We start from the raw sequence: 16,051 nt of genomic DNA on the forward strand, positions 1-16,051 counted from the left end.
ACTAATTACCTCCCTCCAGACGTCTTCCAGGTCTGTCTTCCTCCAGGTTTACCATTACAGTCACCAAATGTGAACTTCCTACAACGCTGCCCTTAACAAGACCTAGAAAACTTGTCAGTTCTTGTATGTCTGCCTTTTCTTTTCCCTCAAGCTCTCCTATTTGAGAACTAAGGTTCCTTGCACTGAAAACCCCCATTCCTTGTTAACGCTTTCCCCAAAACAGGTTATTTGTACTCAGCTGTAGCAGTGAGGAAGATCCTTCGTGCAGTGCTCAGCAGATGCAGTATGAGCAGGGAGAAAGCGGGTTTGGGCAGATATTTAAGGCACCGATATAGAGTCCTTTATTCTAGGCACTGTACAGTCTAGTGCTTTTCACCTGCAAATGTTCTTGAATCTTTAGACTTCTAGGCTGAGTAGGCAGTGCGCCATGAGACTTACCGTGTGACCTACATATAATAGAGTAATGCACCCACCCCCCTCACCCCGCCCAATCTCGTAGGGACAGCAGTAGGTAATCCGACCCAGTCTCGTCGGACTGGTCAGGCACACAGCCAGTCGTGCTCCCTGACAGCTGTGGGCCGACTCGACTCAGCCGCTTGTAGCTGGTTCTGTGCGTCCGACCTTGCTCACAGAGGGCTAGTCGCTCCTGACCTCACAGTCCTCCTGAACAGGGACGCTCCCGACTCGGCGGTGTCCCTGCTTTTCGGTCCCCGACGGAGGGCAGCCTAGCGGTGACGCGGGTTTCCCAGCCGGCGGATTTAGGACGCGGCACCCGGAAGTGGCGGCTGGAGCGGGAGCGCTGAGTTGTCGGGCGGCGGGACAGCGGCCCGGAATAGGGGGCGGGGGTGTTGGTCATGTTTCCCTTCGGGCCCCACAGCCCGGGCGGGGACGGGGCGGCTGGAGCTGAGGAGCCGCCGCCTCTCGGAGGGCCGGCGGCAGCTTCCAGACCGCCCTCTCCAGCTCCGCGGCCGGCGCCCCAGCAGCAGCAGGGAGCTGACGCGGCCCCTCCCCCGCCCGCAGCCCGGAGCCCTCGCCTCCCGGGCGGCCCCGCGCGTTCGTCGGCCGAGCGTGCGGGAGAGCTCGCGGCCCCCGGAGCTCTGGAGCTGTCGGCCGCTGCAGCGCAGGCCGAGCTGTCACCGTCGTCCTCGCCGCGCAGGCGCTCGAGGCCAGACTGCAGGGCCGGCCACCGGAGCCGGCAGGGCCTCGGCGCGGGCCTGGGCGGCCCTGGCGCCCGACTGTTCGGGTGGCTGAGGGAGCGGAGCCTCGGCCGCGGGCTGTTCGTGGACCCGGCGCGGGACAACTTCCGCACGATGACAAACCTGTATGGTTCCATCCACCCTGCAGACTCCGTGTACCTCAGCACCCGCACCCACGGGGCTGTCTTCAACCTCGAGTATTCGCCCGACGGGTAAGCGCCTGCGCCGCCGCTGCCTCCCTCCGCTCAGGTCGGTTTGAGGCCGCCGGCCTTCGTGTCCCTGCTACCTGCGGGAGTACGTTGTTTGTCACCTGTGAGCCCCACCCTGGCCTTTTGAGGTAGGCAGGCTCAGTGCTGCCCTTGGGGGTCCTGGAGGCTCGTTGCTGGTCTGTCAGAGCTGCTCCATAAGGAGGAATGCCTGGTGCACCGTAGGCACTCAGTAAATGCCCTTTAAATGCCCACCGTTCCGCTGTTATCCTCAGCTGGCCTTTCTGTGAGCCGAGCTTGTGTTAAAAGTGTTCAAGATAGGAAGCCTCCAGAATCTTTAGACCTTGTGCCAAATCCTGCCATGAGCAGACAATCGAAAGCTCTAGAAAGATACTAAGACACTGCATAAATACGTTTCTCGGTGTTTGGGCCATTTGTGGCATAGACTATATCCTTGGGTTAAGGGTACCCAACTTGTTTTCTTTTTAAACTGACGTTTGTTTACTCTTGGTTCAGTTTAAGCTATAGGACAATTTCAAAACTCTCCGAGGTCTATTTAATACTTTATCTTGTGCGTGGACAAGTTCAAGCCAATCAGAGGAAAGACACTGTTCATGGTTTCACCTTAAGATGACATAATTACTAGCATTCTTAGCACATCCGGCCTCCCAGTTACTAGTCTCTGGTTAGTTAATGCGTTCGTTCACTCAGTCCCTCATTAACCAGATGCCCCTGGAACGCTTGATAGGTTGCAAGCATGGATAACAGCAGTGAGTAAAACTAGCTAATGACACTCCTTTTATTGAGCCGAGGCTCTATTAGTTCAATTGGATGTGAGATTCTGTGGGTGTACATTGTACACCTACAAATTGAGATAAAGGCTTAAAGCCTGTTGAGCTAGGCTACCCTGAAAAAGTGACGCCTGGATCAAGATCAGGAAAAAAAAAATTGCAGGAGCCACATGATTCAAGACTGCTGGGTAAAGAATAGACGTATTTCATAGGAATGTGGACTTATGCTGAAGGGCCATATTAGCATAGAATGTTAGGAAATGGAAATAATGAAACAAAATTTTCAAGGAAGAAAGACCTCAAATATGCTGAGAAGCCTGGGAACACAGTTACTGAGCAAGTAAAACTTGTTCTAGTTCATTGATGAGAATGTTTTTTGGGTTTTTTGTTGCTGTTGTTGTTGTTTTGAGACAAGGTTTCTCTGTAACTTTGGTGCCTGTCTTGGAACTAGCTCTTGTAGACCAGGCTGGCCTCGAACTCACAGAGATCTACCTCCCGAGTGCTGGGATTCACCACCACTGCCAGGCAGAGAGTGTTTCTTCCTAATTATACCTGGTTCTAGAATCTCTGCAGTGTTTCCTTATGGTAGTTGGCTGGCATTTTAGCAGTGAGTGTACATGAATCTGGAAGAAAACTAATGAGAATAGAAACTTCAGTTGAAGCTTATTCATGGAACCTTCTTCCTTTATGCGCTATTCTTTTTAAAAATACTTATTTGTTTTTGTTTTTTTAAATATTTATTTATTATGTATACAATATTCTGACTGCATGTGTGCCTGCAGGCCAGAAGAGGGCAGTAGACCCCATTACAGATGGTTGTGAGCCACCATGTGGTTGCTGGGAATTGAACTCAGGACCTTTGGAGGAGCAGCCAGTGCTCTTAACCACTGAGCCATCTCTCCAGCCCCCTTTATGCGCTATTCTTAAAGCTTTCCCCTCACCCCCAAATACTGTCTATGCCTCTCTGTTTTGTAGCTCAGTTTTACCAAACTGAACTTTTAGGATTTAAGAAGTAGTTATATTGATTCTCTGGAGGTAGAATTTTAAATAGAAAATGATGATCCTAGAATTACATATAAAAATTTAACTCAAATGCCAGGGCTGCTAGATTGAGGGATATTACATATAGTTCTTATTTAACTGTGTTCTTCATTCTTCAGAGAAATTTGTTTGTGTATTTATTTTGTCTCTCACAGCAATCTTGGTTGCCCTGATACTTAACTATGTAGATCAAGCTGGCCTTGAAGTCACAGAGATTCCCCTCCTTCTGCCTTCCAAGTGCTTGCATTAAAGGCATCACATATTCATACAGATTCATGTGCATGGGCTGGAGAGATGGCTCAGAGGTTAAGAACACTGCCTGCTCTTCCAAAGGTCCTGAGTTCAATTCCAGTCAACCACATGGTGGCTCACAACCATCTGTAATGAGGTCTGGTGCCCTCTTCTGGCCTGCAGGCAGACACACAGACAGAGTATTGTATACCTAATAAATAAATAAATAATAAAAAAAGATTCATGTGCATTCCATGACTTACATGTGGAGGCACATGTATGGAGGTCAGAGGACACCCATGGGAATCATTCTTTTCTTCCATTACATGGGTCCCAGGGACGGAACTCAGGTAGTCAGTCTTGTTGGTAAGTGCCTCTACCCACAGAGCCATCTCACCAGCCCCAGAAACATTTTTAAGAAGTAATTATTCTGGTATTCAGACCATGAAACGGTCAGCAAGTCAGGGTACTTGCTGTGCAAGCCTGTTGGTCTGAGGTCTGATCCCTGGAACCCACGTGAAGGTAAAGAGAGAACTGTTTCCACTGTTGTCGTCTGACATGCACATGCATCCATATGTCTCCACAATAACTTAAGAGACTTTAATAAGTATTTGTATTACAATTTCAAGAAAGCAAAGAATAGATCATTTTCTTCCAAACTGGTAAAGAAAAAAGTATATAGTAACAAGCTGGGTGGTGCTGGTGCACACCTTTAATCCTAGCACTTGGGCGGTAGAGGCAGGCGTAACTGTGAGTTCAAGGACAGCCTGGTTTATAGCCTGAGTTTCAGGACAGCCAAGGCTACACAGAGAAACCCTGCCTCAAATAACCACACACAAAAAAAGGTTGTAACTTGGGAAAAGATTACAAAAATAAGGTAAGGTAAGGTGTGGCTCACTGGGTAAAGTGCTTGCTGTGCACACTAGGACCTCATTTTTGCACTAGCATCCACATGGAGACTGGGTGTGGTGTCTCACATTTATAACCCAGCAACTTTCAGAAAGAGAGAGGATGTTCCTTGGGCTAACTGGCCATTTATTGTAGCAAAACAGTGAACTCCATGTTCAGTGAGAAACTGTCTCAAACAAAGTAGAGAGGCTGGACGGCCAGTACTTGCTGCTCTTGAAGGGGCCAGCACCCACAAGGCAGCTCAAAACTGTCTGTAACTCCAGTTCCAGGGAATCCATTATGTACATATGTGGCACACATACATACATACAGGCAAAACACACACATTAAATAAGTAAAACTTTAAAAGATAGGGTAGAGAGCAATAGAGGTAGCCTCTGGTCTACACACACACACACACACACACACACACACACACACACACGCACGCACACAAGCTTACCACATATGCAGACATAAAAAGGGAAGAAAAGGACAGAAAACAAAGAGCTGCTGATTACTCTTCAGTGGTAAAGCACTTGCCTAGCATGAGAATTTAATCTCAGGACCCTCCCACATTGATGAAGTATAATAGATAAAAAGCACAAAGAATAGCTGAAAATAAATCCAAATGTTACTAAGTATAATAAATATAAATGTTCTAGTGAAAAAAACAAACAAAAAAGCTCCAGCCAGGAATCTGAGGGCAGGAGGACCAGTTGGACCCATTAGTTCAGACTATATCAAGACCCTATTTCAAAAGGTGGACATTACAAAGGAAAATAATTAAAATATATCCAATATTCTAAAACTGGTAAACTATATTAAAAGGAGAATAGGGCTGGAGAGATGGCTCAGTGGTTAAGAGCATTGCCTGCTCTTCCAAAGGTCCTGAGTTCAATTCCCAGCAACCACATGGTGGCTCACGACCATCTGTAATGGGGTCTGGCGCCCTCTTCTGGCCTTCAGGCACACACACAGACAAAAAATATTGTATACATAATAAATAAAAAAAAAGGAAAAAAAAATAAATAAAAGGAGAATAAAATTGACTTGAAGGCAGATAATTACTGAAGTGACTAAGTTATATCATAATGGTGAGAACATAAAGATTAAACAAGTATTAGATTTAAAATGTAATCATTGGGCTGGAGAGATTGCTCAGAGGTTAAGAACACTGGCTGTTCTTCCAGAAGTCCTGAGTTCAATTTTCAGCAACTATATGGTGGCTCACAACCATCTATAATGAGATCTGGTACTTAATATGGAAATGAAAAACTTTTTTATTTTATATATATGATACTCAATTTGCATGTACACCTGCATGCCAGAAGAAGGCATCAGATCCAATTATAGATGACTATGAGCCATTATGTGGTTGCTGGGAATTGAACTCAGGACCTCTAGAAGAGCTGCCAATGCTCTTAACCACTGAGCCATCTCTCTAGCTAGCCACCCCAAAAAACTTTTATATATAAAAAACTTTTTTATATATGTATATATGTTTGTGTATATACATACATACATACACATATACACATATGTGAGGGTTTTGTTCTGAGATAGAGGCTTACTATTTGGCTGAGGCTAGCCCTGAACAATTATTGTAGTCCAGGCTGGGCTTGAATTGGGTTAAACCTCCTGCTTCAACTTTCTGAGTGCTGGAATTACAAGCATGCACCACCACAATCATCTTCAAAATGTATTTAAATGAAAAAGTTAGTTGTAAGCGAATATGCATGAGAAAACTTAGGGTAGGGGAGAAGATAAAAACCAAATAATGCATTTCTTCATCAGTTTCTATAAAATGTACTGAAAGGGAGCTGACTTTTACCTTACTAGGATAATTAGATTAAATCAGACAAATGACTCTTTCCTTTGTGGCATTTTAGTTTTGTCTCATATTTCATGCAAAGCCAACTTTTCATGAGCTGAGATAATCCACAGACACTTCGAGCACCTTGCAGCCCAGCTTTTGGAAGTCCTCACCGTGGTTGCTAAAAGCAATGATCTCTGTAGGGCACACGAAAGAGAAGTCCTTCAGGTAGAAAAAGAGGACCATGTACTTCCCTCTCTGGTCTGAAAGATTGACTTTCTTGAATATGCCTCCACCACCACAGTGACTGTGAAGTCAAGGGCCAGCTTTCTGATATGTGTGTTTCGGGAGGCCATGACTACATGGGCAAGAGCTTTATTTGCGGACTACCAGACACGACCGGACACAGAGAAGAGAGATCTCAGATGACAACTCTTATAAAAGAAAACATTTAGTTTGGACTTGCTTCAGTTTCAGAGATTCAGTCCACTGTCCTGGGAAGGAACATGGCAGCACTCGGCAGATATGGTGCTATATATCCTGGCCTGCGGGATACGAACGGTGGTCCCTGATAAACCTAGGGGAGAGGAATGGAGAGGTGAGAGACACGAATGATGGCAAGACGGTATTTCTGATCAAACCGCCGAGTTTATTTTTTCTCAGAAGCTGTTACATAGCAGACCTAGGGGGAAGGGAGGTGTGTCAGGTCTGCTGGAATTCAGGCCTGGAGAAGTCCCTAGCTGATAAGTAAATACTGAGGGTCTGTGATTGTTGACTAACAAAGGAAAATGCTAATGTTTCCTAAAAACCTGGTGCCTGCAGGTCTCAGTAGGCTAATTTCCTAGCTCCAGGAACTTGCCAGCAAAGGTGAATATCTTACTTGTGAATTTAAGATGGCTGTAAACAAAATGCAGATCTCAAAATACGGGTCTTTGCTTCAGGCAGTTCCGCCCTTTTTAAGTATTAGAGTGAGGCCAGTTAAAGGTCATCTGGTAGATGAGCAGGCATTAACCAGTGGGGGTGGGAACAGAAGCCCTATCCTTCCATGTTTAATTGGTGGGGGAAAATTCTTTCCAACTTGGTGAAAGAATTTTCTTTTCAGAGTTACAGATGTCTTTTTGGGGAGGAGAGGGTCTAGGTTTTTATATCAATAACTCTGGACATCAACCTCTATGCAATCAGGCATGTTCCTCGGACCCAGAGACAGAATGCATGGTCTTCTCCCTGCAGTTTGTCTAGCACCCCTTCTGCTGGTACCCATGTCTGTCGTGGACAGACACACATATCTCTAGGTTTTATGTGGCTCCTATAGGAGACTCGCTCTTAAGGGGCTTCTTCTAGCCCACCATTAGCCAGATCAAGCTGGTGATAATGGGCCTGAATGGGCTTGGATGCCACCTGTTAGCAAATAAACTTAGTGAGCCTATTAAGGGCCCAAGGGTCAAAAGCCATTAATAAAAATCCTAAAAGGGATCCCAAAAGGGAAGGGTAAGAGGGTGGTGACCCAGGGGAAAACATCCCTCCTCTTGCTCTCTCTGCTTTTTTCTACACTAGAGCGTAGAAAATCTTTTTCTGACCTTAGCAAAATTGTCTCTAACTATCCCAGTGTGACCAGTCTCTAACTATCCCAGTGTGACCAGTATAGAAACATTTTTCTTTTAGGGCAGCGCAAAGGGTTCAAAATCTAAAATTTTTAACATATGCATTAAACCCAAACATTTTATAGGGTGTGTCAAACTCTTCTCAACATCTATAAGCAATTACAAATATCATTAGGTCAATTCCAGTAACAGTACAATGACAGACATTGTTGTCATCAAACACCAGTTCTAGTCTCTGAGCAACAGTCAAACCCCAAGTCTGCCCCCTTCTTAAGTGAAGAGGGGTTAATATTTTAATCAAAATGAGTTCTGTGTCCCAAAGATTAAAACAGTCAGATGTTTAGTCTGCATATTAGCTCCAAAGCAAACAGGATTCAAACTGCAGCAGATTGTAGTCGCCATGGTCAGGTCATCTCAGCAGGGCATCTGTGTCTGGCAGCTCAGCACCTGTGCTTCAGGGCAGGTGGGAGTCCTGGGTGAGGTGAGCTGGATTCAGCCACCTGAAGCACCTCTTGGCAATTATCTCAGCGAGGTCTCTTTGTGCACACTCTCTGGAGGCGGAATGACACCCTGAAGTGTAGAGTGGCTTAGTAGGTCCTGCCATCAGGCCCTCCTCTCCATGGGGACAGGGAAGACTGGATCAAGGATTCCTCTCCAACTTGTTTCTCAAACTTCTTTATGGGGTGTTTGCAGCTACAACATCATCAGGTCCAGCTTCATTTTCTTTCTGTGAAAAAAGTACAAACACATCCTCAACCCCAAATATATATAGGTCGGGTCTTTTTATAATTTATTGCAAGGGCTTTTTTACCTTGCCTTAGTAAAGGTCACCTTGGTGCCATCATGTCAGATCTGTTTGCATCAGGATTTGTCTGCAACTTTTATAAGTTGTTTTCAAGGAGTCATGGTACGCTCTACAATTTTTTTATTATTATTAACCATATATGCAGTTCTTCCAATGGAAGACCCATTTGTAAAATTTAGTATAAAATCCTTTAAGGGATTTTTAGCTATAACATTAGCAAAATACAGTTGTGTGAATTGCAGCAACGATCATCTGGGAAAAGATTATTATTCTGGTCTTTGAATTGAGCAAACACAATTGTTCAAGAATTACTATTTTAAAATTATTAATTAATCTATTGCTTAGTATAAGAAACATTGATTATAGTCAATATTCTGTCAAATCATCTCCCAGATTTCATCTTGCTCTTTTGTACCAGACAGGCTACTGCTCTAAATTAAGAGTTTAATATCTTAACTGACAAAAACAAGGTGTAGTCAAAAAGCATTTTATTTCTTCATAAAACTGTTGTAGAATGTTTTGTACTTAATACACACACTCGCCATAGCTGATTCATAATTAATATACTGTGCTTGTAGATTATTGTATACTTTACCTGTTGTTCTATATTTTACCTGCTTGAGTACCTGACTGGCGACTTTTATAAACTCTCTATTGGAAAATGGCTTATTGCTCCCTTTAAGAATTTTACCTAGTGGCTCAAGGTCTCCAATAAGAATATTATAATTAAGGCCTTAGCCATTGACTATCTAATTAAAAGTTTGTAAGCTGTCCTCCTCTGAGGTTGTAAGTCTGCCTAATGCAAAACCCCTGATGTGGGGAGACTCTCCCTCAATTCTCGGAATAACACGACCCTCGCCCCCCCCCCCCCCCACTAACTCATGAGAGATTGTCCTTGCTGCAATCACACGAGGTTTATTTGATAGGTACCAGTGCATTGGGGCCGAGAATCATAACCCATGCAGGGGAGAAGTTCAACCCCGAGTCACTGGAAGAAGGGGTTTTTAAGGGAAGAAACCACACCCCAGTGATCCAAAGGGGGTAGGGAGGGCTTCTTAGATAATTCCGAAAATACCAGTAATGATCACAAGGGGCAATTCCCTGTTTTTCAAGATTATTCTCAGCTAGTTCCTGAAACAATATTCCAAAAAATACCAATGATAATCACAAGGGGGAACTCCCTGTTTCTCAAGATTATTCTCAAGATTACAATCTAACTTTATCTTCAGCTAGTTCCTGAAACACAGTTACTGAACCGGCTAATCGTAGATTTCTGACTTCTCTCCCTGCTTAGATTTTTGGTTCTATTTTTTTCCTGCTGGGGGATCTGGATTTATCCAGGTCTTTCACTAACTAATAGGAGAATGGGAAAACTGAGTTCTGCATCTGGATTCACAGGCAGCAAGAAGAGTCACTGAATTTGGCTTGGGCTTTTGCAACCTCAAAGCCCACCTTCCAGTGACAAACTTCCTCCAATGAGGTCATACTTCCTGAGTATGGCACTCTGTATGAACCTATGAGGATTGGTGACTATTCTAAATTCAAAACCCCACACTGTCCTTTTGTTAAGGTCTGAAAAGGAATTTCCCATTATTATTGTTGTTGTTGTTGTTGTTGTTGTTATTATTTGTTTTGATTTTCGAGACAGTGTTTCTCTGTGGCTTTGGAGCCTGTCCTGGAACTAGCTCTTGTAGACCAGGCTGGCCTCAAACTCACAGAGATCCTCCTGCTTCTGTCTCCCCCAAGGCTGGGATTAAAGATGTGCACCACAACCGCCCGGCCAGAATTTCCCATTATTCATGACCTCACTTTGCATTACCTCTAATAAACCGAAGTACACAAAAAGCATATGAAAAAAATTGAGAAATAGCTCAAGTTTTACATTTCATGCCATTCTTCATAGTTTGATGAAATCGCTTATCATTCCACTCTGTTCCACATGGAGCATCCCCTTTTACTCTATCCATACTATGTGCAAGAACGCATTGTAAGTCACTTGGGAGCTCTCGGTTACCAAAACTCAGGTTTCACAGTGTAGCTGTTATTTTGGGTAGTAAGACCTCAGAGCACAAGAGTAGTGGTGCTGACAGTTGGAGAGCCAGAGAGCAGCCATAGGGTGGGTTCATCCTGCAACTGCAAAGACTGGAAGTTCTCCACTTGACAACATAAACAACAAACAAAACAACCATGCAAGGCTGCTAAGATCTGCAGCTGGATAATATGCTTTGAGAGTGAATACACTTGTGTAGCATGTACCACCATGTAGTTATAACTGTCATGCTTGATTATACTTGTTAATATTTACTGAGTCTAACTTTTAAATAAGCTTTTTCATGAGTGTGTACGGGAAGGAGACAGTTTGTGTAGGGTTCCTTACGATTTGGACTTTCAGACATCCGCTTGGGGTTTGAGATATTTCCCTCATGAGTAGTAGGACAGTTATAAAATACTCATTCTCTCATGTTAAATTAGGTTGCTTTCAATATCTCCTTTTTACAGTGAAGCATATCTTTTATGTCTCTCTATATTTGTTAATAATTACTTCACTCTACTAAATTCCCAGAGAAAAATTTATCTATACTATGTATAATTATAAGTGAACCAGAGAGTCTTAGAAAGGTAAACAAGAGGTGTGTTCTTTCCTTTCAGGTCAGTGCTGACAGTTGCTTGTGAACAGACTGAAGTTCTGCTTTTTGACCCTATTTCTTCAAAGCACATAAAAACCCTTTCTGAAGCGCATGAAGACTGTGTGAATAATATCAGGTGAGTGTGCTGGTAAATAACGAGATTTTAGTGTGATTTGTAATCTGGTTTGCAAGTTATGAGAATATGTCGTGCATTACCCAATTGCAAAACTTATAATTGCAAATTTTACTTTTAATGATTTTTTTGGATTGGAACTCTTCTGCAATATATTATTTACTTCCATGCAATTGTTTTCTTTCCTCTTTGTATGTCAAGGTCATCACTATGAACCTTAGCCATGTACTTAAGCCACTTCTGCATTGGCTTACCATCTCTCACAGTCATGCCACACCCACATCCAGAGTATTGAGAGAAAACACATGGAGAGAAACATCTTTGTAACATCCTTGGATGCTAGCTCCTTCCCTATTCAGTGATTTGTGAAGTAAATTACAGGTGAATAGTTCAGTGGATTAATCTGCAGTCCTTAAAATGGTGATTGTAGAGATTATGTAACACTATAGACAAATGTTTGGGATTATGTAAATTAAAGTCATGCAAATTATACAAGTATGAAATGATATAGAAGATTAAAAGATTGTTTTTAACTCCTAACAATAGTTTAAATTGGATAATTTACCATTAATTTTCTATTTTCTAAACTATATGAAGTGAAATTGTATTTTATAATTATTACTTTCAATGTTACCTAAAAAGGAAATATAAAAATTACTTGTAGTTTAGGTAGCATACTTTGTTTTGATGTAACTCCACTGACACATACATGCAGAACCAGAGAATAAGTAGTACAAAGTTGCAATTAGGTTCCAGAACAGATGTCAGCACCTCTGATCAGAGAGGACAGACCTGAGATTTGCACATGGCTGAAGCTACAGGATTCTGGGCTTTCACTGCAGCACTGATACCTGGTTATGATCTTATCAGTTAAAAAGATTAAAACCACTGAGGAGTTTTGTGTGCAGAAAGACCCAGAGCCACAATCACCACATGAAGCCATTAGCTGAAATATCTGTCTCATTTATGAAAGGCTGAAGAAAGAAAAAGCTGTTTTGCTCCTGGGGCTGGAGGTTTTAGCTAATAAAGACACAGCCTCATGACAGAAATTGAGTGAAGGTATTTGCCAGTGACTGGATGTGTATGTGTGTTATTTCTAATATTACCATGAAACTGGAGCCCTGAAATGTTGTTTAAAACCTGGTGATAGACTAGGGGCCCAGATGGCCAAGTAGAGGTAATTCTAAAACCCTTAAATAGGAAGGGAAAGAAAAAAGTTAACTTTTCCCACTCAAGCCTATAACCAAAATTTCAACATTCATGAAGACATCTAATATTAATACAACAAATTCAGACCACCAGAACAGGGATTTCTCTGGATGAAATTAACTTTATGGAGTAAGTAGTCCAACAAAGACTTTATTTTTAAAAATAAATTATTTATTTTTTTTTTGACTAGGTAATACATGCACGTGGTACAAAATTCAAAGGTACAAAAGGGTAAACAGTGAAAAGTAAGTCTATTTCCACCTCTGTCGCCTGGCCACCCAGTTTCCCTCCCCAGAGGCAACCACTATTACTAATTTGCTATCTTTTCTGAGATAGTTTATGCATGTGCAAGCATATAAATATACACATACACACATATACCTCACACTTTTATATAAATGGTAGCATTCTACACATACTATTATATTCCTGGCCTTTTCAACTGAACATATTTAGAGATCATTTCATATTAGTATCCATGGAATGATCTTATTCTTTTTAACAGCTGCATAGTATTCCATTGATTGGGAGACCTTTAAAACCTTTTTGGATGCTTAAAGAGGTAAAGTATACTCTTCATTATCTTTAATGTATACACTAAGAGTATACATTAAAAGATGAAAGCAGGTTTATATAGTAAAGAACTGATTAGAACACAAAGAAATTAAAAATGTTCCTACATAATTGTATTCTAAAGGGGGGGGTATAGCTAGGGCCTTAACTCAGTGATAGGGTACTTGTTTAGCATGTGCAAGGTCCTGAGCTGGATCTCATAACATTGCTAGGGAAAACAGCAGCAGCAACAACAAAACCCCAAAAGACTTGACACTTGAAGGGGTGTTGTTCCAGTTTTGGGCTGAAATGTAGGTCAGAAGTAAAGTGTGTGCTTAGCATATGTGAGACTCTGAGTTCAATCTCTAGCACCAAAATTAAAAAAAAAATTGGGGGCTGGGGATGTAGCTTAATTGGGAGAGTTCTTGGATAGCATATGTGAAGCCCCTGGATTTAATGCTGCACAAAATTGGATATGGTGGCTCAGGCCTGTAATCCCAGCACTTGGGAGGGAAGCAGGAAGACTGGGAGGGATTTAAGGTAATCTTTGACTATATGTTGAGTTGGAGGCCAGCCTAAACTAATGAGACCCTGTCTCAAATGCAAAATAAGCAATAATAACATATTTTAAATAGATTAAAAAAATTTTAAGTTTAATTGATCAGATGAACTTTACTCTTTATCACTGATGAGTGAATTGGAAGTTGGAAAATAATACCAAAATACTCATCCGGTACATCAAAAAAAGGATTAAAAGGTATTAAAAGTTATGAGTATATAATTAAAATACAAGATTAACTGAGAAACTACAATATATATAAAGAATTACAAAACTGGACATAGTGGTGCACACCTGAAATCCCAGCATTTAGGAAACTGGAAGATCCCAGATTTGAGGCCAGTTTGGGACTCAAGTGGAAGCTTATTTCAAAATTAATTATTTAATTGTAAATAATGAGTTACAGAGATTTCTGGGAAATTAACTTGATAGTTGTTCAGACTATTTAGTGATAAGAGAGAGCCAGTTTCTTTAGACTCTGAAAACGGTCATGGTGAATCTGTATCTGGACAGGTTGTGGTAAAGCTCTAGGTTAAATCTTAAGTGGGAGATAGAGAAATGGCTGAGTGATGTTTGCTCTTCCAGAAGGTCTGGATTCAATTCCCAGTGCCCACATGGGGGCTCACAACCCCCTGTATCTCCAGTTCCAGTGAACCCCATTCTAGCCTCTGTGGGTACCAGACACATATGTGGTACACAGACATACAAGCAGGAAAGATATCCTACATAAAATTAAAAAATATTAAAAGTAGCCAGGTGGTGGTGGTGCCCACCTTTAATCCCAGCACTTGGGAGGCAGAGGCAGAGGCAGGCGGATCTCAGTGAGTTCGAGGCCAGCCTGGTCTACCAAGTGAGTTCCAGGACAGCCAGGACTGTTGCACAGAGAAACCCTGTCTTGAAAAAACAAACAACAACAACAAAAAAAAAAAGCAAAAAAAAAAGTTAAAAGTATTAAAAAGCTGTAAAGTTAGAAGTATAAAGTAAACTGACAGGGTTTCTTCTCAGCTGATACAAGAAGAAAATGGAGTGTATTTGATAAGGCAAGGCCATGTACCACATTATGTCAGATAAGTATAATCCAGACCGAGGAATTTTAATTAGGTGAAATGTTCACTGTAACTATTAACAGTGCAGGAAATATAATTCTGAGGGTTTGCCTCTACTTCTGCATTTGATGTGTTTAAAACAAAACTAAACCTAAAGCAGTAAGCTAGTGAGTAAGCAGTGGCATGCGCCAGTACCCTCAGCTACTTATGAAGCTGAAGTGGGAAGATCACTTGCAGCCCACAGTTCCAGAGCACAGAAAGACCATCTAACAGTTAACAGTGCTAGAGGTGCAGCCCAGTGTCAGTGTTCTCCTAGCACCTAGCATGTGGGAGGCCCTGAGTTTGATTCTCAGCATTGCATTGCAAAACAGCAAGACAAAGAGGCAGTTAAGGGTAGATAAATACTGTCTAGTAGAAATGTAATGCTAGCCAAATTTGCATTTTTATTAGTGACTATATTACTGAAGAAAGGCAATATTAATGTATTTAGCCCAATATTTCTAAAATACTATAATTTCAACATATAATCAGTACAAAATTCTCACTTCCACTTTGTAATGTTGTCTTCAAAACCCAGTGTGTATTTTATACTTAGAACATATCTCAGTTCACACTGGTCACATAGCAAGTGTCTGAAAGCCTAGTGGGGATTATAGATGTCATATTTGACAATGTGACTTTATACAGTGTCAACAATAGGTTAATGAGAGAAAGTTTATAGTGTGGGATGGTGTAATATAAGACCCACATCATGTTTAAGAAGAAGACAGATGGGGCTGGAGAGATGGCTCAGAGGTTAAGAGCACTGCCTGCTCTTCCCAAGGTCCTGAGTTCAATTCCCAGCAACCACATGGTGGCTCACAGCCATCTGTAATGGAGTCTGGTGCCCTCTTCTGGCCTTCAGGCATACACGTAGACAGAATATTGTATACATAATAAATAAATATTTAAAAAAAAAAGAAAAGAAAAAAAAAGAAGACAGAAATATCAAGCAATTTCAGACAGTTTTAGATCAGCACATAATTAAATGTGTGCACAAAAAAATGCTTAAAGGAATAACAAAAATCTTATAAATACAATTTTATAGTTTCCAGGCCACTAGAAAGGGAGGACACGTGGCCAGTTCAGTTGAAATAGGAAAGCTTAGTTTGTTGTTGTTGTTTTTAATTTAAAGCAAAGAATGGATAAGAAATTGAAGTTCAAAATTTAGATCTTTCACAGAAAACATAGATTGATATTAATTAAAAGACAATCTGGAGCTGGGCCTGGTGGTGCCTTTAATCTCAGCACTTGGGAGGTGGAGGCAGGAGGATCTCTCTGAGTTCTAGGCCAGCCTGGTCTATATAATGA

At 41.9% G+C, this 16,051-nt stretch overlaps 1 protein-coding gene across 1 annotated transcript in view; it reads left to right on the forward strand.

Moving 5' to 3' along the window:
* Positions 1-651: 651 nt before the first annotated feature.
* Dcaf10 (DDB1 and CUL4 associated factor 10) overlaps positions 652-16,051 on the forward strand; it is a 41,537-nt gene continuing 26,137 nt past the window's right edge. Inside the window, exons 1-2 of the mRNA XM_038347370.1 lie at positions 652-1,408; positions 11,225-11,338. Coding sequence (XP_038203298.1) covers positions 855-1,408; positions 11,225-11,338 — 668 coding nt within the window. The 5' untranslated portion in view covers positions 652-854. The remainder of the gene's footprint in view (positions 1,409-11,224; positions 11,339-16,051) is intronic.

The sequence above is a fragment of the Arvicola amphibius genome, chromosome 11 (assembly GCF_903992535.2).
Source record: "Arvicola amphibius chromosome 11, mArvAmp1.2, whole genome shotgun sequence".
Lineage (NCBI taxonomy): Eukaryota > Metazoa > Chordata > Mammalia > Rodentia > Cricetidae > Arvicola > Arvicola amphibius.